Raw genomic sequence first — 22,276 nt, 5'->3', positions numbered from 1 at the left:
CAATCCCGACTACAGACCACGTCTCTCCGTGACAATCCCAGCAGCGGACCGCGTCTCTCCGTGAGCAATCCCGACAGCAGACCACGTCTCTCCGTGAGCAATCCCAACAGCAGACCGCGTCTCTCCGTGAGCAATCCCGACTACAGACCACGTCTCTCCGTGACAATCCCAGCAGCGGACCGCGTCTCTCCGTGAGCAATCCCGACAGCAGACCACGTCTCTCCGTGAGCAATCCCGACAGCATACCGCGTCTCTCCGTGAGCAATCCCGACAGCAGACCGCGTCTCTCCGTGAGCAATCCCAACAGCAGACCGCGTCTCTCCCGTGAGCAATCCCAACAGCAGACCGCGTCTCTCCGTGAGCGATCCCAACAGCAGACCGCGTCTCTCCGTGAGCGATCCCAACAGCAGACCGCGTCTCTCCGTGAGCGATCCCAACAGCAGACCGCGTCTTTCCCGTGAGCAATCCCAACTGCAGACCGCGTCTCTCCGAGAGCGATCCCAACTGCAGACCGCGTCTGTCCGTGAGCGATCCCAACAGCAGACCGCCTCTCTCCGTGAGCGATCCCAACAGCAGACTGTGTCACTCCGTGAGAAATCCTGACAGCAGACCACGTCTCTCCGTGAGCGAACCCGACAGCAGACCGCGCCTCTCCGTGAGCAATCCCAACAGCAGACCGCGTCTCTCCGTGAGCAATCCCGACTACAGACCACGTCTCTCCGTGACAATCCCAGCAGCGGACCGCGTCTCTCCGTGAGCAATCCCGACAGCAGACCACGTCTCTCCGTGAGCAATCCCGACAGCATACCGCGTCTCTCCGTGAGCAATCCCGACAGCAGACCGCGTCTCTCCGTGAGCAATCCCAACAGCAGACCGCGTCTCTCCCGTGAGCAATCCCAACAGCAGACCGCGTCTCTCCGTGAGCGATCCCAACAGCAGACCGCGTCTCTCCGTGAGCAATCCCAACTGCAGACGGTGTCACTCCGTGAGCAATCCTGACAGCAGACCGCGTCTCTCCGTGAGCGATCCCAACAGCAGACCGCGTCTCTCCGTGAGCGATCCCAACAGCAGACCGCGTCTCTCCGTGAGCGATCCCAACAGCAGACCGCGTCTCTCCCGTGAGCAATCCCAACTGCAGACCGCGTCTCTCCCGTGAGCAATCCCAACTGCAGACCGCATCTCTCCGAGAGCGATCCCAACTGCAGACCGCGTCTCTCCGTGAGCAATCCCAACAGCAGACCGCGTCTCTCCGTGAGCGATCCCAACAGCAGACCGCGTCTCTCCGTGAGCGAACCCGACAGCAGACCGTGTCTCTCTGTGAGCAATCCCGACAGCAGACCGCGTCTCTCTGTGAGCAATCCTGACAGCAGACCACGTCTCTCCGTGAGCGATCCCAACAGCAGACCGCGTCTCTCCGTGAGCGATCCCAACAGCAGACCGCGTCTCTCTGTGAGCAATCCCAACAGCAGACGGTGTCACTCCGTGAGCAATCCTGACAGCAGACCACGTCTCTCCGTGAGCGAACCCGACAGCAGACCGCGTCTCTCTGTGAGCAATCCCAACAGCAGACCACGTCTCTCCGTGAGCAATCCCAACAGCCGACGGCGTCTCTCCGTGAGCGATCCCAACAGCAGACCGTGTCTCTCCGTGAGAAATCCCAACAGCAGACCGCGTCTCTCCGTGAGCAATCCCGACAGCAGACCGTGTCTCTCCGTGAGAAATCCCAACAACAGACCGCGTCTCTCCGTGAGCAATCCCGACAGCAGAACGCGTCTCTCCCTGAGCAATCCCAACAGCAGACCGCTGCTCTTTTCACTTGAATTGCTGTAATGGGAAACTGAGCATGGTTTTAAAAAAAATTGTCTGACAACAAATAGGAAAAGACTCCATACACTTTGCAGAATGGAATGTATTAACATTCCATCTGGCTGGATATTTTCTGGGTGGTTAGTAAAACAGGTGCTGGTCATTTCCACTGCTTGTTAACTGCAAAGTGTTGGTTAATGTTTCGGCAGTTGTGACCTACTCTTTCCTCCAAAAAAAAGGCATAGATTCCTCTGCCCAAATGAAAGAGGATACTTAACCTAATCATGAGTCGTGCTTCCCTAAATATGATCACTTTTTTTAAAAAATCAATTGATATTTCTCTCTCTCTCTCCCTTGGTTGGTAGATATGGTGGAACCTTGCAGAATATCACTCTAAAACTACCCATAACCGTCAACAAGTTTTTCCAGCCAACAGAGATGGCATCCGAAGACTTCTTCCAGCGTTGGAAGCAGCTCAGCAGGTACACTGAGAATCTGGGCGGTGGGGAGCATGTTGGACGATGGTGCAACCCAGCGTAATGGAGGCTCTTGTCAGGCAGTGGAGAGGTTGGGGCGAGAGACCATTTCGAAATGGTGCAAGGTGTCTGGCATTGTAATTGTAACGGAGCTGTTCTGATGATCTGAGTAAACTTTTGCGGCTGCTGCCAATGTTATTTATGGCACCTTTTTGTCTCGTTTCTACCCCCCCCTCTATATCTCACACCAGTCCCCAACAGGAAGCACAGAAGATCTTTAAAGCTAATCACCCCATGGACACCGAGGTTACCAAGGCTAAGGTAAGCTTCTCTCTCTCTCGCTGCCATTAGCTCTTTAATGATTAGAACTCCTTCTCCAATGGCTCGGTGGCTAAGTGCACCATGTGTAATGTGAGAAAGCCATGGTCCAGGGAAGTCGTGACTTCATTCTGCCTGCTGTTCACTGAACTGGTCTCAGCAACAATTGGCACATCTCATTAGTCCCACAGTTCAAAACCCACGCACAGAATTACAGTGTGGAGACCCTGCCATCGGGCACGGCCAGTTCATGCTTCACTTGAGCCTTGTCCCATTCTTCCTTATCCCGGGGTTACAGGGACACCTGGGGGGGAGTCTATGCACAAATCATTAAAGTTAGCAGGGCAGGCTGAGAAAGTGGTTCAGGAGGGATATGGGATCCTGAGCTTCATATGCAGAGGCACAGAGCACAAAAGCAAGGAAGTTTTGATGAACCTGTATAAAACGCTGGATCAGCCTCGGCTTGGAATATTAGACCATAAGACATAGGAGCAGAATTAGGCCACTCGGCCCATTACGTCTGCTCCGCCATTCAATCATGGCTGATATTTTTCTCATCCCCATTCTCCTGCCTTCTCTCCATAACCCCTGATCCCCTAATTAATCAAGAACCTATCTATCTCTGTATTAAAGACACTCAATGATTTGGCCTCCACAGCCTTCTGCGGCAAAGAGTTCCACAGATTCACCACCCTCTGGATGAAGAAATTCCTCCTCATCTTTGTTTTAAAGGATCGTCCCTTTAGTCTGTCACACGGGAGGGTTTTAAACTAGTATGGCAGGGGGGTGGGCACGGGAGCAATAGGTCAGAAGATGAGAGCATTGAGGGAGTACTAGGGAATAGGGACAGTGGGGCTCTGAGGCAGAGCAGACAGGGAGAAGTTGCTGAACACAGCGGGTCTGGTGGCCTGAAGTGCATATGTTTTAATGCAAGAAGTATTACGGGTAAGGCAGATGAACTTAGAGCTTGGATTAGTACTTGGAACTATGATGTTGTTGCCATTACAGAGACCTGGTTGAGGGAAGGGCAGGATTGGCAGCTAAACGTTCCAGGATTTAGATGTTTCAGGCGGGATAGAGGGGGATGTAAAAGGGGAGGCGGAGTTGCGCTACTGGTTCGGGAGAATATCACAGCTGTACTGCGGGAGGATACCTCAGAGGGCAGTGAGGCTATATGGGTAGAGATCAGGAATAAGAAGGGTGCAGTCACAATGTTGGGGGTTTACTACAGGCCTCCCAACAGCCAGCGGGAGATAGAGGAGCAGATAGGTAGACAGATTTTGGAAAAGAGTAAAAACAACAAGGTTGTGGTGATGGGAGACTTCAACTTCCCCAATATTGACTGGGACTCACTTAGTGCCAGGGGCTTAGACGGGGCGGAGTTTGTAAGGAGCATCCAGGAGGGCTTCTTAAAAAAATATGTAGACAGTCCAACTAGGGAAGGGGCGGTACTGGACCTGGTATTGGCGAATGAGCCCGGCCAGGTGGTAGATGTTTCAGTAGGGGAGCATTTCGGTAACAGTGACCACAATTCAGTAAGTTTTAAAGTACTGGTGGACAAGGATAAGAGTGGTCCTAGGATGAATGTGCTAAATTGGGGGAAGGCTAATTATAACAATATTAGGTGGGAACTGAAGAACATAGATTGGGGGCGGATGTTTGAGGGCAAATCAACATCTGACATGTGGGAGGCTTTCAAGTGTCAGTTGAAAGGAATTCAGGACCGGCATGTTCCTGTGAGGAAGAAGGATAAATACGGCAATTTTCAGGAACCTTGGATAACGAGAGTAGGCCTCGTCAAAAAGAAAAAGGAGGCATTTGTCAGGGCTAAAAGGCTGGGAACAGACGAAGCCTGCGTGGAATATAAGGAAAGTAGGAAGGAACTTAAGCAAGGAGTCAGGAGGGCTAGAAGGGGTCACGAAAAGTCATTGGCAAATAGGGTTAAGGAAAATCCCACGGCTTTTTACACGTACATAAAAAGCAAGAGGGTAGCCAGGGAAAGGGTTGGCCCACTGAAGGATAGGCAAGGGAATCTGTGTGTGGAGCCAGAGGAAATGGGCGAGGTACTAAATGAATACTTTGCATCAGTAATCACCAAAGAGAAGAAATTGGTAGATGTTGAGTCTGGAGAAGGGTGTGTAGATAGCCTGGGTCACATTGAGATCCAAAAAGACGAGGTGTTGGGTGTCTTAAAAAATATTAAGGTAGATAAGTCCCCAGGGCCTGATGGGATCTACCCCAGAATACTGAAGGAGGCTGGAGAGGAAATTGCTGAGGCCTTGACAGAAATCTTTGGATCCTCACTGTCTTCAGGGGATGTCCCGGAGGACTGGAGAATAGCCAATGTTGTTCCTCTGTTTAAGAAGGGTAGCAAGGATAATCCAGGGAACTACAGGCCGGTGAGCCTTACTTCAGTGGTAGGGAAATTACTGGAGAGAATTCTTCGAGACAGGATCTACTCCCATTTGGAAGCAAATGGACGTATTAGTGAGAGGCAGCATGGTTTTGTGAAGGGGAGGTCGTGTTTCACTAATTTGATAAGAGTTTTTCGAGGAGGTCACTAAGATGATTGATGCAGGTAGGGCAGTGGATGTTGTCTATATGGACTTCAGTAAGGCCTTTGACAAGGTCCCTCATGGTAGACTAGTACAAAAGATGAAGTCACACGGGATCAGGGGGGAGCTGGCAAGGTTGATACAGAACTGGCTAGGTCATAGAAGGCAGAGAGTAGCAATGGAAGGATGCTTTTCTAATTGGAGGGCTGTGACCAGTGGTGTTCCACAGGGATCAGTGCTGGGACCTTTGCTCTTTGTAGTATATATAAATGATTTGGAGGAAAATGTAACTGGTCTGATTAGTAAGTTTGCAGGCGACACAAAGGTTGGTGGAATTGCGGATAGCAATGAGGACTGTCGGAGGATACAGCATAGAACATAGAACATAGAAAATACAGCACAGAACAGGCCCTTCGGCCCACGATGTTGTGCCGAACCTTTGTCCTAGATTAATCATAGATTATCATTGAATTTACAGTGCAGAAGGAGGCCATTCGGCCCTTTGAGTCTGCACCAGCTCTTGGAAAGAGCACCCTACCCAAACTCAACACCTCCACCCAACACCAAGGGCAATTTGGACATTAAGGGCAATTTATCATTGGCCAATTCACCTAACCCGCACATCTCTGGACTGTGGGAGGAAACCGGAGCACCCGGAGGAAACCCACCCAGACTTTAGCAGGATTTAGATTGTTTGGAGACTTGGGCGGAGAGATGGCAGATGGAGTTTAATCCGGACAAATGTGAGGTAATGCATTTTGGAAGGTCTAATGCAGGTAGGGAATATACAGTGAATGGTAGAACCCTCAAGAGTATTGAAAGTCAAAGAGATCTAGGAGTACAGGTCCACAGGTCATTGAAAGGGGCAACACAGGTGGAGAAGGTAGTCAAGAAGGCATACGGCATGCTTGCCTTCATTGGCCGGGGCATTGAGTATAAGAATTGGCAAGTCATGTTGCAGCTGTATAGAACCTTAGTTAGGCCACACTTGGAGTATAGTGTTCAATTCTGGTCGCCACACTACCAGAAGGATGTGGAGGCTTTAGAGAGGGTGCAGAAGAGATTTACCAGGATGTTGCCTGGTATGGAGGGCATTAGCTATGAGGAGCGGTTGAATAAACTCGGTTTGTTCTCACTGGAACGAAGGAGGTTGAGGGGAGACCTGATAGAGGTCTATAAAATTATGAGGGGCATAGACAGAGTGGATAGTCAGAGACTTTTCCCCAGGGTAGAGGGGTCAATTACTAGGGGGCATAGGTTTAAGGTGAGAGGGGCAAGGTTTAGAGTAGATGTACGAGGCAAGTTTTTTACGCAGAGGGTAGTGGGTGCCTGGAACTCGCTACCGGAGGAGGTGGTGGAAGCAGGGACGATAGGGACATTTAAGGGGCATCTTGACAAATACATGAATAGGATGGGAATAGAGGGATACGGACCCAGGAAGTGTAGAAGATTGTAGTTTAGTCGGGCAGCATGGTCGGCACGGGCTTGGAGGGCCGAAGGGCCTGTTCCTGTGCTGTACATTTCTTTGTTCTTTGTTGTCTGAGATGGTGTCCTCTGCTTCTAGTCTTTCCTACAAGTGGAAACATCCTCTCCACGTCCACTCTATCCGGGCCTCGCAGTATCCTGTAAGTTTCAAAAAGATCCCCCATCATCCTTCTAAACTCCAACGAGTACAGACCCCGAGTCCTCAACCGTTCCTCATACGACATGCTCTTCATTCCAGGGATCATTCTTGTGAACCTCCTCTGGACCCTTTCCAAGGCCGGCACATTTTTCCTTGGAGACGGGGCCCAAAACTGCTCACAGTACTCTAAATGGGGGCTGACCAGAACCTTATGCAGCCCCAGCAGTACATCCGTATTTTCCCGTTCTGGACACTGTGCATTGGGAAGACTTTTGAAAGCTTCAGAGAGGGTGCAGAAAAGGTTTGTAGGAGTGGTTGCAGGGATGCGGGTCTTGGGTTACATTGATGAACTGGAGAAGCTGGGACTGTTCTCCTTAGAGAAGAGAATTAAGGGGTCCAGACAGGGTCAATAGAGACAAACCGTTCCCATTGGCGGACGGGCTGGGAAGCACAGATTCAAGGTGATTGATTGGCTGAAGGGGCAAAGGCGACACAGAGAATGTTTTACGCAGTGACTGCTTAGAATCAGGAATGCACTTCATGGTGGAGGCAAATTCAAACCGAGCTTTCAAAAGGGAATTGGAAAAACACCTGAAGGGAGAGGGAGAATTTTCAGGGCTATAGGGAAAGGGCAGGGGAGTGGGACTTGGCTGACTTACTGCTGTAGAGACCCAGCACAGACTCAATGGACTGAACAATTAGCCATTCTATAGAAAACTATAGAGCAGGAGGAGACTATTCGGCCATTCAAGCCTGCTCCACCATTCATGATGATCCTGGCTGATCAACTCTGTAACCGGATCCCACCTCTCTTTCTCTCTCTCTCTCTCTCTCTCTCACTCCCCCTCTCTTTCCCCCCAAAAATTACCCTTTGATTCCTTTAGCCCCAAGAGCTGTACCTTACTCCTTTGTGAAAACCTAACAATGTTTCGGCCTCAGCTGCTTTCTGTGGTAACTAATTCCACAGGCCGACCACACTCTCTGGGTGAAGACATGTCTCCCTCATCTCTGTCCTAAATGGTCTACCCTGTACCCTCCGACTGTGACCCCCTGGTTCTGGACTCCCCCACCATCGAGAATATCGTTCCGGCGTCTACCATGTCCAGTCCTGTTAGAACTTTTGAGTTTTTATTAGATCCCCCCTCCCCCAATCTTCTAAACTCCAGCCCAACACCTTTCCCGCCGCTCTATTGGCTAAAGACGATGGCCACCAGTCTTCTCCACAAGTGCGAACATTCTGTGTGTCTTCCAGACCTTTCATATTCTTAAAAGCCTCTATTGGATCACCTCTACGACGTCTTGTTTCAAGAGAAAAAAGGACCAGGCTGTTCACCCATTCCTCACAGGCAAACAGATATTTCCATCGTCCAGAAGAATTTTGCAGCTTCCATTGAATTTGCTCATGGTCTCTTCCTCCCTCTTTCTGTGACGGATTTTGAATCTATACCAGCTGTTGGATCTTGCCCTACTGTGACTGAAATGAAATGAAAATGAAAATTGCTTATTGTCACAAGTAGGCTTCAAATGAAGTTACTGTGAAAAGCCCCTAGTCGCCACATTCCGGCGCCTGTTCGGGGAGGCCGGTACGGGAATTGAACCGTGCTGCTGGCCTGCTTTAAAAGCCAGCGATTTAGCCCTGTGTGCTAAACCAGCCCCTGAGTCTGCGCCCACTGGTTAGAGTTTGTTGGTTTAGCTCCGTCGGCTGGACAGCTGCTTTGTGATGCACGGTGAGGCCAGCAGCGTGGGTTCAATTCCCGTACCGGCTGAGGTTATCCATGACGGCCCTGCCCTCTCAACCTTGCCTGAGGTGTGGTAATCATCAGGTTAAATCACCACCAGCCAGGGCGGCAGGCGGCGCAGTGGTTAGCACTGGGACTACGGCGCTGAGGACCCGGGTTCAAATCCCGGCTCTGGGTCACTGTCCGTGTGGAGTTTGCACATTCTCCCCGTGTCTGCGTGGGTCTCACCCCCACAACCCAAAGATGTGCAGGGTAGGTGGATTGGCCACGCTAAATTTCCCCTTAATTGGTAAAAAACGAATTGGGTACTCTTTTAAGAAATTTTTAAAAAAATGTTTTTAATTATTTTCTTTTCCGAGTTTGTGGTTTTCTATGGTGGTTCGTTTACTTTGGGATTCTACGCCTGAAAATCTGGAGGACAGTTGCTAGTCCCGGAATTTTACCTCGTGCACAGAAAATGCCAAGTGGGAGTCCAGTGGGCTCTTTGAAGGGAGAAAGTTGGTGCGGTGGCACCAGTGTGACCAGTGGGGTAGCAGGTTTTCTCTCTCTCTGTGTAGAGCAGGGGCTGCTGACAGGGACAGAGGTTCCACTCGGACACTCCGATCAACTCACTCATTTCCTTCTCCTCCACAGTTGATAGGATTCGGTTCAGCTCTGCTGCAGGATGTCGACCCCAATCGTGACAACTTTGTTGGCGCAGGAGTCATTCACACAAAATCCATCCAGGTCGGGTGTTTGTTGAGGCTGGAACCCAACAGTCAGGCACAGGTTGGTGGCATTTAAACTCGTGTCGCTTAACAGCGTGGCAGGTTTCCGGCTTTGCAGGTCACGTTAACTGGGTATGTCACTTTCGAGCCATGAGTCACAAACTCCACAGCGGGTGGCAGTAACACCTTGTAGATTGGTAGCCTGCAGGTTGAAGCTGCAGTTTGTAGAGACAGGTGGGCCATCTTTAGGGGTGGGGGTTTAGCACCACCAATCCAGATACTCCCCTTGCTGAAACAATCCTGGACATTAATGTTGGGTACGGTGTGTGTGTGGCCCGAGTACGGGTTTCAACAGGCCGGGGGCTGCTTTCTCCTACTTGACTTTAATCTGGCAAGGGGACGTTGGGTGTCACAGGTTAGCAGAGTGAATGAATGAAAACCGCTTATTGTCACAAGTAGGCTTCAAATGAAGTTACTGTGAAAAGCCCCTCGTCGCCACATTCCGGCGCCTGTTCGGGTGGGCTGGTACGGGAATTGAACCCGTGCTGCTGGCCTGCCTTGGTCTGCTTTCAAAGCCAGCGATTTAGCCCTGTGCTAAACCAGCCCGGTTAGCACTGTTGCTTCACAGCGCCAGCAACCCAGGTTCGATTCCTGTCTTGGGTCACGTTCTCCCCATGTCTGCGTGGGTTTCCTCCGGGCGCTCCGGTTTCCTCCCACAAGTCCCGAAAGACGTGCTTGTTAGTGAATTGGACATTCTGAATTCTCCCTCTGTGTACCCGAACAGGCGCCGGAATGTAGCGACTCGGGGATTTTCGCAGTAACTTTTATTGCAGTGTTAATGTAAGCCTACTTGTGACAATAACGATTATTATAATTGGAGTCCCAGGCTGATGTTCTGGGGACATGGGTTCACACCCACCACTGCAGCCAATGGAACTTGTATTCCAGATTAATTAATTGAATTTAAAATTATTCTCAGTGATGGGGACCATGAAACCACCATCACTTGTTGTAAAAACCCACCTGGTTCACGAATGTCCTTCAGGGAAGGAAATCCGCCGTCCTTACCCGGTCTGGCCTACACGTGACTCCAGACCCACAGCCATGTGATTGACTCTTTTAGCTGCCCTCTGAAAAAGCCGAGCGAGGGCAATTAGAGACGGTCAGTAGATACTGACCGTATCAGTGAGGCCGACATCCCAGTGAAAGAATAAATGTTCTTTTTTAAAAGCTGGTCCAAGCTTGTGCTCTGTCCGGACAAAGTGGTGCCAATTGCTTTAGCAGGATTTTCTCTGCACTGGGGGCACAGTGGTTAGCACAGTTGCTTCACAGCACCAGGATTCCAGGTTCGATTCCTGGCTTGGGTCACTGTCTGTGCGGAGTTTGCAAGTTCTCCCCATGTCTGCGTGGGTTTCCTCCGGGCGCTCCGGTTTCCTCCCACAGTCCAAAGATGTGCAGGTTAGGCGGATTGGCCAGGCTAAATTGCCCTTGGTATCCAAAAAGGTTAGATGGGGTTACTGGGTTACAGAGATAGGGTGGAGGTGTGGGCTTCAGTAGGGTGCTCTTTCGAAGGGCCGGTGCAGACTCGATGGGCCTAATGGCCTCCTTCTGCACTAAATTCTATGATTCTTTGTCTTGTTCTTGTTTAACTGGCAGGTGCCAGGTGGAAGCAACTGCTTTATGAATTCATGTTTGTCTCTCTTTCCCCCCCCCCCCCCCTCCAGATGTATCGCCTCACACTACGCACAAGCAAGGAGACTGTGTCGAAGCGACTATGCGCATTACTGTCTCAACAGTTCTGAAGACTCCTACATGTAATCGATCTCTTACACTATACTGGGTGTTTGTTTAAGTCTGAGAGAGAGAATGTGTGTGTGTCTGTGAAGGTCCATATATCTGCGCCACGTCCAGTGAAATCTTCAAAAAAATATCATGTGACGTCCTTTTTAAGTACAGTATATGTTTACGTGATTGTTTGTAGAGTTCTTTTGGCTATTGAGGGACTCGGATGGTTCCTTGGTACACGAGGCATCAAAGGTGGCAGCGGAAGAAGGAAAGGGCGAGCGGGGCCGGTGCTGGGTTGTTGCAAAGTCACTGCTGCACACGGGCACCTTCCCGACCACGTCGAGTGACGTTTAATGATTGTAATTCTCCCAGTAACGAGGGATGTCAGACTCGACAGTTACTTTTCAGAATATCAGCGAGCAGATGTTCTCCCCGCCGCCCCCCCCCCCCCCAAATTCCATAGGCTTGGCACGGTATAGGGCTGTGCCGCACACGCTCCAGGGAGGGCGACCTGCAAGGTGTGCCGGAATTGGCTGTTGCTGACACCAAGGATCCCTTCAGTAGCCCAGGCTGGGGAGAGGGTTCAATTGGCTGCTGCACCTGTTACCGGTGCTGGCGAAAGTGGGGTCGGACTTGGCTGTGAAGCCCCCTACAGTTCAATAGTCTCGAGTCACTGCTTAGGCTTGCGTGCGCGCGCACACTTGCACACAGACAGGTAACTTGGGCAGGGTGTTGGAGGATACCTGCTGCCCAAAGGTCTGTCCTCTAACTAAAGAATAAACTGTCTTCTGAAAGATGGTACGCGAGTGTGGGGGAAGAATATTGAGCAGAATTTCTGGGTGACTCGCCCTTTTGGTCCCCACTGCCTTTGCAGATCTCTAAATGAGGTGATGCCCGAATACCAAAAGACTTGGAAGTCCCACTTCGCTGTTAATCGATATAGTCATTCCTTATATTAAAAAAAAGTATGAAGTAATTGTAAAATGTATCTGTATATAACTCCTTATTTAGGGCTGGTTAGAAATACCTGTAAGACTGATTTACTCTCTGGTCACTAATGTTAAATTAGCTGTTTAAATGACGGCACTGAAAATTAAGAGGGTGGGTGAATTTTCAAAAAAAAATTTAACCTTTAAGCTTAAACGTTTTGTTACAAGTGCAAAAAGACTGGAACGCTTCCCTTCCGATCCACTTTAGACCACTATGTCTTCCCTCAGTTCTTTAGGAAACAAAAGTCTGCTCCCTCGTCGCCTTTCTGACTCATCAAACTCCCTCCTTCCCTCCCGTTAGTGGGCAGCACATGCTGCATGGTGCGTGCGGTTGAACAGAAACACTTGCTTTAGTTTTAATGCCAGCGAAACGTTGACGATGGGGTAAATTGTTCCTTACTCTGAATCTGCTTTCATGCCAGCGCCACTTTCTTTGGTTCCGAGTCTGGGAAGCCTCTGCCCATGAGCCTGCTCCTCGGCGTCTACACTTCTCGAGCCAGCTTCCCCACCCTGTGCAGACCCAACTCTTCATGGATTTACAAGGAACCGGATATGGCACCATGAACAGAGAGGAAATGCAGCCCAAACTGCTTTTATCTCCCGCGTTCAAAAGTTTAAGATTTCTTATTTCCCCCTCCTCTCCTCCTGCTCTCTGTATCGCTCAAACGTCCTTCAATTATGAATGTATCTTCTGTCTTTTTGGGTTGGCTTGCTTGTTAATCCCTGCCTCCCATTTCTTTCACACTACTACTTACTCTGGGAGTTGCCCTGTAAATGGCAAGCAAATGTGTGCTGTGCGTAACCCCAGATTAGGTGCAACCTGTCCTTGTTTGTGCAAGAGGGTCCCATATGCCTAATGCCTGTATATAGAATTAACCCAAGCTACTGGATAACATGGCAATGGGGCTTCTTTGCTGAGTTGTATAAAATAAAGCTTCACCAGTTTAACCAGTGTTAATGGGGCTGGTGAATCCATGTTGGGTTTTCAATGTCAACAGTGAGTTGGACCATTTAACTATGAAGTTGCTGTGGCCTCAAAATCAAAATACTCGAGTCAAAATGTAACCTTGGAAAAGGGGGGAGAAAAAAAAAATACAAGAAAGCAAAGAATGTGAATAAAGTTCCCGGCTTGTCTTTACTGTACAGCACGCACTGCACTATACCAGGCAGATCCGACCGTATCCGATGTGCTCTGTCCCATCGTTTGATTTGCACAGCTGAAAACAGGCACCGGATCATTAATTACCGCCACCCTGAGCTTCTCCTCTCTGCCACTGCGCATCTCTCGCAGAAACCCCATTTATGAGAGTAAGCGGGTTTTCCATTGAAGTTACAGTGGCTACTGGAAGGAGCCCGGGGGAAATTCACCCTTTGTGACAGAGTCTTGCCTCTCTTGCCCTTCCCAATCTCCTGGAGCAATTAACCCAGTTGCCTGAAAGGTGTGAAAATACTTTCCGCTCGGAGCGACTCTCCCTCTCTCGCTGTGAAAGCACTCGGGTTAACCATTCCACCAGCAAGTCCACTATTCCTTTGCGAAACTGTTCGCCGTTCTTTAAATAATCCGAGTGTCCCTGGAGTCATCTGATCAGTGGACTCCTGGTAACTTGACATGCAACTCGAACCTTTAGAATTCTCAATCCCAGAGGACTGAATGCTCGCTCATCAAGTATATTCAAGATTGAGATCCATAGAGTTTTGGGCATTAAGGGACGATGTAGAGTGGGACCTGCAGCTTCAGCCATGATTTTATTGGATGGCTCAAGGGGCATTATGACTTACTGCTGCTTCCAACTCGTGTGTTCCTAACGCAAAAATCATACAATTAACTTAGAAACCTAAACCTTTTTAAAATGGCCACCTACGTTTCGGACATGAGATGACTGACTCTTGTTATGGGTAGATGGGCAGGGTGGGGTGTACGGGTTCCTTTATCTTGGAGGTTGTGGACTAAGCTGTTTTTGAGAATCATGTAGACCGAGGCCATTCGGTCCCTCGAGCCTGCTTTCCCCCCTCCCCCCCCCCCCCCATTGAATTAGTCCTGGATGATGTATAGTCCTATTCCATGTGACTCATCATTTCCCCATTGCCCTTAATGCCCTCGTGTGGAATTCCCCTCCTTTTTTGTTTGGAAAATGCCGAAAAGCAACATTTCCATCCCTCTCGTTCGCTCCTCTTGCTCGTTTTGTATTTCACTTTCAATTCACTGTGCTTTTAAGAACTGTGCAGTCTATGACCAGGATATAATTCAGTCCTTTCATAGTTCTGTTAGAGACACCGGTCTGTGTAAATTTGTCAATGCCGTAGCACCCCTAGCACCATCACTGGCAGGCATGTGTAATTACAGCGTGACGTGTTTACATTGCAATTCCCATTTAAATATGGGGATCTAAAAGGATGAGGAAGTGCATGAGGATGTAAGACTTAGATTTTCTGTTCTTACCCCCTGGTTTTCATACTGCATCTGTCTGAAGGGGAAATGCTCATACAATGAATAATATACCAAAATGGTAACCTTGCAAAATGAAAGATGACTAATGTAGAATTGTCTAACTGCAGTCTCCATCAATTGTTGAATCTACCATTCGATCACCCTGTCCCACCCCAGAGTTTGCTAATCTTGCGCATGAGGACCAAGGAGTTGTTCTAACCAAATTATTTTGAGTTCAAGGGTGGCTTTGAGTCCTTGCACGCTGGGGACTGTCAGGCTGTTGGTTTGAGGGGATTTGCAGTGTGAGTTCTACAGGCATTGAAGGGCCCAGGTCCAATCACTGTTCCGTAGTGAGTGAACCATTAGTGAGGGCAGTGCCCTTGGCTTGGGTCAGCGTCTCTCCTGGATGCCATGCAGCGACCTCTGCTGGGACAGCTGGCAGTTCTGAGGGCATTGGACCAGGCCCCGCTTCCAGTGTGGAATAGCCTGGTGACATCTACTGGAACTGAAACGCAGCGAGTGTCATCTTTAGTCCAGGAGGGGGTGGGGGAGAACTTTACAAAAGAAAACCTTTTGGCTAGCCAACCATTGAAAAGCTGGTGTGCTTTCTGCAGCCATTTTGAGTGAGTATGTATTAGGTTTACAGGGCTGCTCTTGAGAAGTTTGAGGGCTTCTTGACAACCTGCACAGCATGTTGGGCTTTCTACCCAGCCTGTGCCCTTTGACCATTCCAACTTGTCCATGTTTTTCAACAATTCCGACAGCCGGGAATCTAATGTTTTAGGTCACCGTGTACCTAGACTTACAAACCTTTTGCACTGCTTGATAGCTGGGGGCGGGGTAGGGTTTGCACATCCAGCTCTGAGAACCGGGAGAAGTGAAAAGTGACAAGACTGGATCGGAGCTCGCTGTGTGTTCCGGGAACCAGGGAAGCCATTTTGTGACCGTAACCGCTCTCTTGGCCTTGTTTAAAAGCATGTTTACAGATTATGAGTGAGGTTGTTTCTTTTTCCCTAAATGCAATCTGTATTAAAGCGATTAACTTAGTGATGTGTAGCACTTTAGTCATTAGTTCAACCAAGGCAAAAGTGTATGATATTGTGTGATCTATAATGCAGTATATTGTCTGTGTGCCTCCATCCTTTGCTCTGTGTAACCAGCCCTACTGGTAATTTTGCATTTAATGCCTCAAGAGATCAGACATGGGGAGGGCGGGTTTACATTTGATTCAGAAGCTGAGGTACTAACTCAGGATAACATAAAGGAATAATAAGGGCCAACAGTTCAATGGGTGTGTATAATATCCAATTCACATTCCTTATAACATTTCAGTGAACCCTTTCTGACCCTCCTGTGTGTATATGCGGTAGCTTTGAATTTGTGATTGGACTCGTACCCTAGGATTTCACTCGCTGCTAGGGTGGGTTCTTTGGGAGAGTGGGTTACAGGCTTTACAAAGCTCTCTTGGCTGCCCATCACTTGAAGATCTTGATGGCGACTGTATCTCTGGGATCTTGGTGGTGACTGTGCCATTTGTAATTTGTCTTGTCAAACCTCTGACCTGCTAGCTTTGTTAAAGCCCCATCTCCAGCACTGAGCTGCAGAGGAGCAGGAAGGTTTCTGGGCTTCTGGCTCCAGCCAGTGCTGAGTTAGCTGATCCCAGTCCAGCCTGGCATTGCCCTCAGTGGCAAAGTTAGCGGGTGTTCCTGCTGCTGATGGCCACTCTGTGCCCAGGTTCGGCTGGAGAATGCCAGCTCAGCTCGGCTGCTCCTCTGTCCCAGCAGCCTCATAAACAACCCGCTGGCCAAGGTAACCAGCACTATCCCCAGTCTGAGCCTCCTGACCCTGGGAAACATTACGTCAGTCCGTACCTTCAGATCAGAGTAACACGGGATCAAATCCATCCTTTTCTGAAAAGCAGATGGAAACCCTTGATTTTCACTCCTAAGTCTCCTGCTGCCATTATGTATTTCACTTTTAATATCACGTGTCCAGTGTGAATTTGGCTTTCCCGTCGATGTCCATATCTTTTATTTAAATTAGTCCCCCTCCATAAGTTCAAATCGTACTCCAGATACTTGAGCACACAATCTAGGTTCTCTCTCCCCCCAGTACAGTGCTGGGGGAGAGCTGAGCTGCCCTTCAGATCAGATGTTGACCTGAGACCCGGTTTACAGGTTCCACCCCGCCCCCGGTACCTTTTGAGGAAAAAGCCCCAATCAACATGCTTCTCCCCCCAACCAGCACCGAAAGATGGATTCTCTGGGTGTTCAACTGGCTCCTCCTCCTCCGCCACAGGATTCTGCTGTGCGTAAAATGTCTGCTGTGCTCCCTGAAACAGCAACTGCACTGCGGAGATTTGTTTCCCTCAAAACATCTCGAGACCCGACGCTACAGGAGATTGTAAATCCATTCGACGCACGGTAGCACAAGTGGTTAGCACTGTGGCTTCCTTCACAGCGCCAGGGTCCCAGGTTCGATTCCCTGCTGGGTCACTGAGCGGAGTCGGCACATTCTCCCCGTGTCTGCGTGGGTTTCCTCCCACAGTCCAAAGACGTGCAGGTTAGGTGAATTGGCCATGATAAATTGCCCTTAGTAGCCAAAAAAAAGATTAGGAGGGGCTATTGGGTTACGGGGATAGGGTGGAAGTGAGGGCTTAAGTGGGTCGATGCAGACTCGAAGGGCCGAATGGCCTTCTGCATTCTATGTAAGTCGCCATCGTTTGGAAAAATGGCAAGTTTTTTTTTACGAGACAGCTTGGATGGATAGTACAAAATCTTCGAGCACAGGAGGAGCCCATTTGGTTAATAATGCCCACGCTGGCTCTTTGGGAGAGCTACCCCATCAGTCTCTCTTCCCCTGCTCTTTCCCCCCCCATTAATGCTGCAGCTGTTCTCTTTTTCAAGTGTTTATTCAACTCTCGTTTTGGAAGTAACTCTAATCTCATTCCATTCGCCTTTCAGGTATTCCAGGTGAGAACATTGTTGGGGGGAGAGGGGGGGGGGGGGAGAAACATCACCCCTCTCCGCTTTTGCCTGTATCATCGTGTTACCCATGCTCCTGCCAGTGGAAAGTTTCATTTTTTCAAATTAATATCAGATCTGGATTCTTCAAAGATGCTTTGTCTCACGTCTCTCCTCACAGTAGCTAAGTGGGTGGTGCAGTGGTTAGCACTGCTGCCTCACAGCGCTGAGGACCCGGGTTCGAATCCTAGCCCTGGGTCACTGACCGTGTGCAGTTTGCACATTCTCCCCGTGTCTGGATGGGTTTCGTCCCCACAACCCAAAGATGTGTTGGTGACGTGGATTGGCCATGCTGAATTGCCCCTTAATTGGGAAAAAAAATAATTGGGTACTCAAACAGTAGCTAAGCTGAGGGATGCTGGCAGGCAGGACTCTGCCCACGTTGTGTGTGTGTGGGTGGTTTGAAATGCTCCCGCGCTGTTGCAGAGGTCAACCCGCTCACCTTTCAATCTTGTTCCGAAATGGTCAGATGGTCCTACTCTTAACCTGATTCGCAGTCGCCTCCTCAAGATGCGTTCTGTTCCGAACTCTAGCAGTGATCGCAGATCCCACCGTGGAGAAAATATGGATGATGTTTTGGGTGTGGTAAATGTTAGCGTCGCCTCTTGGGACAGTCGAGTCGAGGCTGCCTTGATTTCGGTGCTGCATGGACAGTCCACTTCACATTTTAACCCTTCTGGTGGGGGAATCATGGTTGCCCAGTGCGTTCCTGCTTTTCGGCCAAGGATGAATGTTTCGCTGGATTGGAATAAATCTCTGGGGGGGTTAAGTTCATGTCTGACATTCTACACCCGCTGGCCTGACAACCACCATGTGTTAATCTGCCCCCAACCCACTATTGGCAGTGATGCTCCAGAGAGCTGGGGAGCGCTGCCCACGGATCCTGTTCACATACCTAACAACGGGGGGATTGGCGGAGGTGGAGAGGTCGCATTGGGTGGCAGGTCCCGAGATGACACATGGTGCAGGAGCCTGGGATACCTTGGAAGTAGAGGTTCTCAATACTGCTGTACGGCCAACATATAACCAAGAAAAATGAACGGGGGGGGGGGGGGGGATGGGGGAAGAGAGAGCGGAAATGCATTTAAAATAAATCAAAAATGGTCATTTTTCACAACATGCCGTTTGCTAATTTATTTAGAAGGCAAGCCATCGTTTTCCCAATTGGGTACAATGAAAACAAGGGGGCTGCTGTGAGAAGATAGTGGAGGAGGGTGAACTGACAAATTATGCAAATTGTGCCAAGTCAGCAGGCAAAAAGGGAGCGGGGGTTAAAATTGAAATAATCTGCGTCTGATCTAGTGAACATCTGAGTACCAGTATGGCTGAATCCAAAGTAGGATTATGATGTTACTATGCAATCACTGTTTCATTAGAGGAGCGGCTTAGAATATCGCGTGTGTTGTGTGCGTCTGTGTGTACACCTGAGATGTGAATCTCCCATCAGTGTTAAACGACAGAAAATGTTTAACAGAAGCAAATGTACAATGAAGGACACTATTTAGATAAACTCTGACCATAATGATCAATTCCCTGTCTCTGAGCTGATTTATTTTCCTGTGTTTTTTAATAACTTGCACACGGGGAATGGATGCAAGATTGATCGAGATGGGCAAGTGTGGGCGTGCGGGGGTGGGGATTGATCTGGATTATGATCCTCCTACAGTTGAATAGCTTGTCAGCCTTGCACTGTGGAAGGTGTTCACTTGGGAGGACTGCCCTTGTCAGTGGAACCCGTGCCCTGGCCGCAGTCAAAACATCTTTCGCAGGAGGGAAAACGTTGACAGGAAAACTCAGGGTTCATTCTCTTTGGACCCGATGCCAATGAATACCTTGATGTCATTAATTATCTGCCCCTTGGGGGCAGCACGGTGGCGCATTGCTGCCTGACGGCGCCGAGGTCCCAGGTTCAATCCCGGCTCTGGGTCACTGTCCGTGTGGAGTTTGCACATTCTCCCCTTGTTTGCGTGGGTTTCGCCCCCACAACACAAAGATGTGCAGGGTAGGTGGATTGGCCACGCTAAATTGCCCCTTAATTGGGTACTCTAAATTTATTTTTTTTAATTATCAGCCCCTTGTCATGGAACCACATTTTAAAAAAAATTTAGAGTACCCAATTCATTTTACTCCAATTAAGGGGCAATTTAGCGTGTCCAATCCACCTAACTTGCACATCTTTGTGTTGTGGATGTGAAACCCACGCAGACACGAGGAGAATGTGCAAACTCTACACGGACAGTGACCCAGAGTCAGGATCGTACGTGGGACCTCTGCACTGTGAGGCAGCCGTGCTAACCACTGTGCTGCCCTGTCATGGAGACACATTTGATAAACTATTGAACAGGATATTCCACCTGTAATTCTAGTATGGGGGAGCGGGGTGTATGTCGTTAGAATTTGGAAACCCAAGAGTCGCAGTACAGGAAATACATCAGATATTACTTTATCTTGCTTTTTAAGAACATGTGGCTGGTAGAAGGGTTAACCATGATTCTGCCGGTCGTATTCTTTGTTCGTGACAGAGGGGTCATCGCACAGATCCAGTGATCTGACCTTCCCTGAGTCTATTGAATAATTGGCACATCCCACCCAGAAACACATTGACCCGATACCGGGAAGGTTTTGATGGAGGGGCCAGATATCACACAGGATATATCACGGAAAGCGTGGCTTGTTAGTGTTGTATTATGGACCGGCTCAATTTTTTAAATTTTAGAGAACCCAATTATTTTTTTTCCAATTAAGGGGCAATTTAGCGTGGTCAATCCACCTACCTTGCACATCTTTGGGTTGTGGGGCAGACACGGGGAGAATGTGCAAACTCCACATGGACAGTGACCCAGGACCGGGATTTGAATCCGGGTCCTCGGCGTCGTAAGGCTAACCACTGCGCCACGTGCCGACCCTGGACACGCTCAATCTTTGAAACATTTGCCTGCCTCCACCAAAGGGACCAGAGAAACAAAAAAATAATCGGGGAGGCATGAATGTGTGGGCAAATCTTGCAGGAATAGGGCAGTGAAATCTATTCAGTGGCTAGTCAAATTGAGGTGCTGGTGTTCGATGGGTAGAAGTAGTGTTATCCTGTCTAGCCCTGCAGTGAACCTCTTCTCCATTAACCATTGGGGTTGAGGCAGAGGCCACTCACCTGGGTGCCTGGCAGGGGTGGGGACGAGGCAGGGGTCCCTTACCTGGGTGCCTGGCAGGGGTGGGGGACGAGACCCGGGCCTAACCTGTTCTTCCACCATTCTTGAAGCGTCATTGTCGACTTGGCGGAACCTATGGCTCCACGGGTGAGATGGTGAAGGGCTTTGATGGGGAGCAGACATAGAGAAGTCTTGGGTAGCACAAGTGGATAGCACTGTGGCTTCACAGCACCAGGGTCCCAGATTTGATTCCCCGCTGGGTCACTGTCTGTGCGGAGTATGCATATTCTCCCCGTGTCTGCGTGGGTTTCCTCCCAGCGTCCAAAGACGAGCAGGTTCGGTGGATTTGCCATGATACATTGCCCTTAGTGACCAAAAAGGTTAGGAGGGGTTATTGGGTTACGGGGATCGTGAGGGCTTAAGTGGGTCGGTGCAGACTCGATGGGCCGAATGGCCTCCTGCACTGTATGTTCTATGTTCTCCACCTGTGGGATGCCCAAAACAAGAGGCCAGAATAAGAGAGAGTCACCAATAAATGCAATGGGGAATTTAGGGGAAGATTATTTATCCAGAGTGGTGAGAATGTGAAGCTCACTACTGCAGGGCATAGCCGACCAGCAAAGATGCATTTAAGAGGAGCTGAGATAAGGACAAGAGGGAGAGGAGTAAAAGATATGGTGTTAGGGTTAAAGAAGAGTGACAGGAGGAGGCTCGTGAGGAACACAAACACCAAAGTAAATGGGTTACAGCAAACGACCGGTTTCTGTGCTGTAAGTTGTGATTCTGCGTAAATGTTACCACATTTTCCTGTTAGCAAATTCTTCAGGAAGTGGATAATCTTTTATGCAGTTAACCAACTCTGTAACCCTCTGGATCATTGTCCTGAAGCAGAGGTGTCAGAAAAATGAAGTAGCTGCATTTTGAGCTCTCTGGAAGATGCTCCACAGGGAGAGACAGTCAGGGAGTGACAACAGACACATCGCCTCTCAATGTGTTGTGGCTGCTATCTCACAATATGTACCAGCATTTTCACAGGAGCATTCATGGTAAGGGCCTGGTTTCCAGGGCTGACTGATTTAGTTTCGACAGCGGCAGTTGTGGTTACCTTCTCAGTAAATCAAGTGTGTCATAAAACAGCAAAATAACAAACTGCTAATCCAGAACAAGAAAAATAAATCATTGTCTTGTGAATGTGTTGACTAATGCGATGACCTTAAAAGGAAGGTAATTATAAATTGTATTAGGAGCTGCCAGCTACCTGCCTTGACTCAGTTATTGTGTTTTTGTACCTCAGCCTTTGTGGCCATTTCTCTATCCCGCTCGGCAGACTGCAGTGACACAATACCACAGGAGGGCAGAATCCTCAGTCCCGCACCCTCTCATTTTAGTTTCAAATCCCAAGATTAGTTTCAGCAAAGTAACTGATATTATGAGTCACAGTCCAATGAGGCACAAGGAAGGGGTCACAACAGCTGTATCTAACCGTGTGCATACCTGTCCTGGGAGTGTTTGATGGGGACAGTGTAGAGGGAGCTTTACTCTGTATCTAACCCCGTGCTGTACCTGTCCTGGGAGTGTTTGATGGGGACAGTGTAGAGGGAGCTTTACTCTGTATCTAGCCCCGTGCTGTACCTGTCCTGGGAGTGTTTGATGGGGACAGTGTAGCGGGCGCTTTACTCT

General features: G+C 49.3%; 1 protein-coding gene across 5 annotated transcripts in view; it reads left to right on the top strand.

Annotated features, from left to right (window-relative positions):
• ap2a1 (adaptor related protein complex 2 subunit alpha 1) overlaps nucleotides 1-18,979 on the top strand; it is an 87,538-nt gene extending 68,559 nt beyond the window's left edge. For 4 of the 5 annotated variants that reach the window (XM_072492388.1, XM_072492386.1, XM_072492387.1 and 1 more), the window contains 4 exons: nucleotides 2,172-2,288; nucleotides 2,534-2,603; nucleotides 9,152-9,286; nucleotides 10,950-18,979. In XM_072492388.1, coding sequence (XP_072348489.1) covers nucleotides 2,172-2,288; nucleotides 2,534-2,603; nucleotides 9,152-9,286; nucleotides 10,950-11,027 — 400 coding nt within the window. In that variant the 3' untranslated portion in view covers nucleotides 11,028-18,979. The remainder of the gene's footprint in view (nucleotides 1-2,171; nucleotides 2,289-2,533; nucleotides 2,604-9,151; nucleotides 9,287-10,949) is intronic. The other variant, XM_072492385.1, reaches the window with a different exon arrangement.
• The last annotated feature ends 3,297 nt before the right edge of the window (nucleotides 18,980-22,276 follow it).

Source organism: Scyliorhinus torazame, chromosome 29, assembly GCF_047496885.1.
Source record: "Scyliorhinus torazame isolate Kashiwa2021f chromosome 29, sScyTor2.1, whole genome shotgun sequence".
Classification (NCBI taxonomy): Eukaryota; Metazoa; Chordata; class Chondrichthyes; order Carcharhiniformes; family Scyliorhinidae; genus Scyliorhinus; species Scyliorhinus torazame.
The sequence above is the reverse complement of the archived record's forward strand: the minus strand, read 5'-3'. Positions and strand labels throughout refer to the sequence as shown.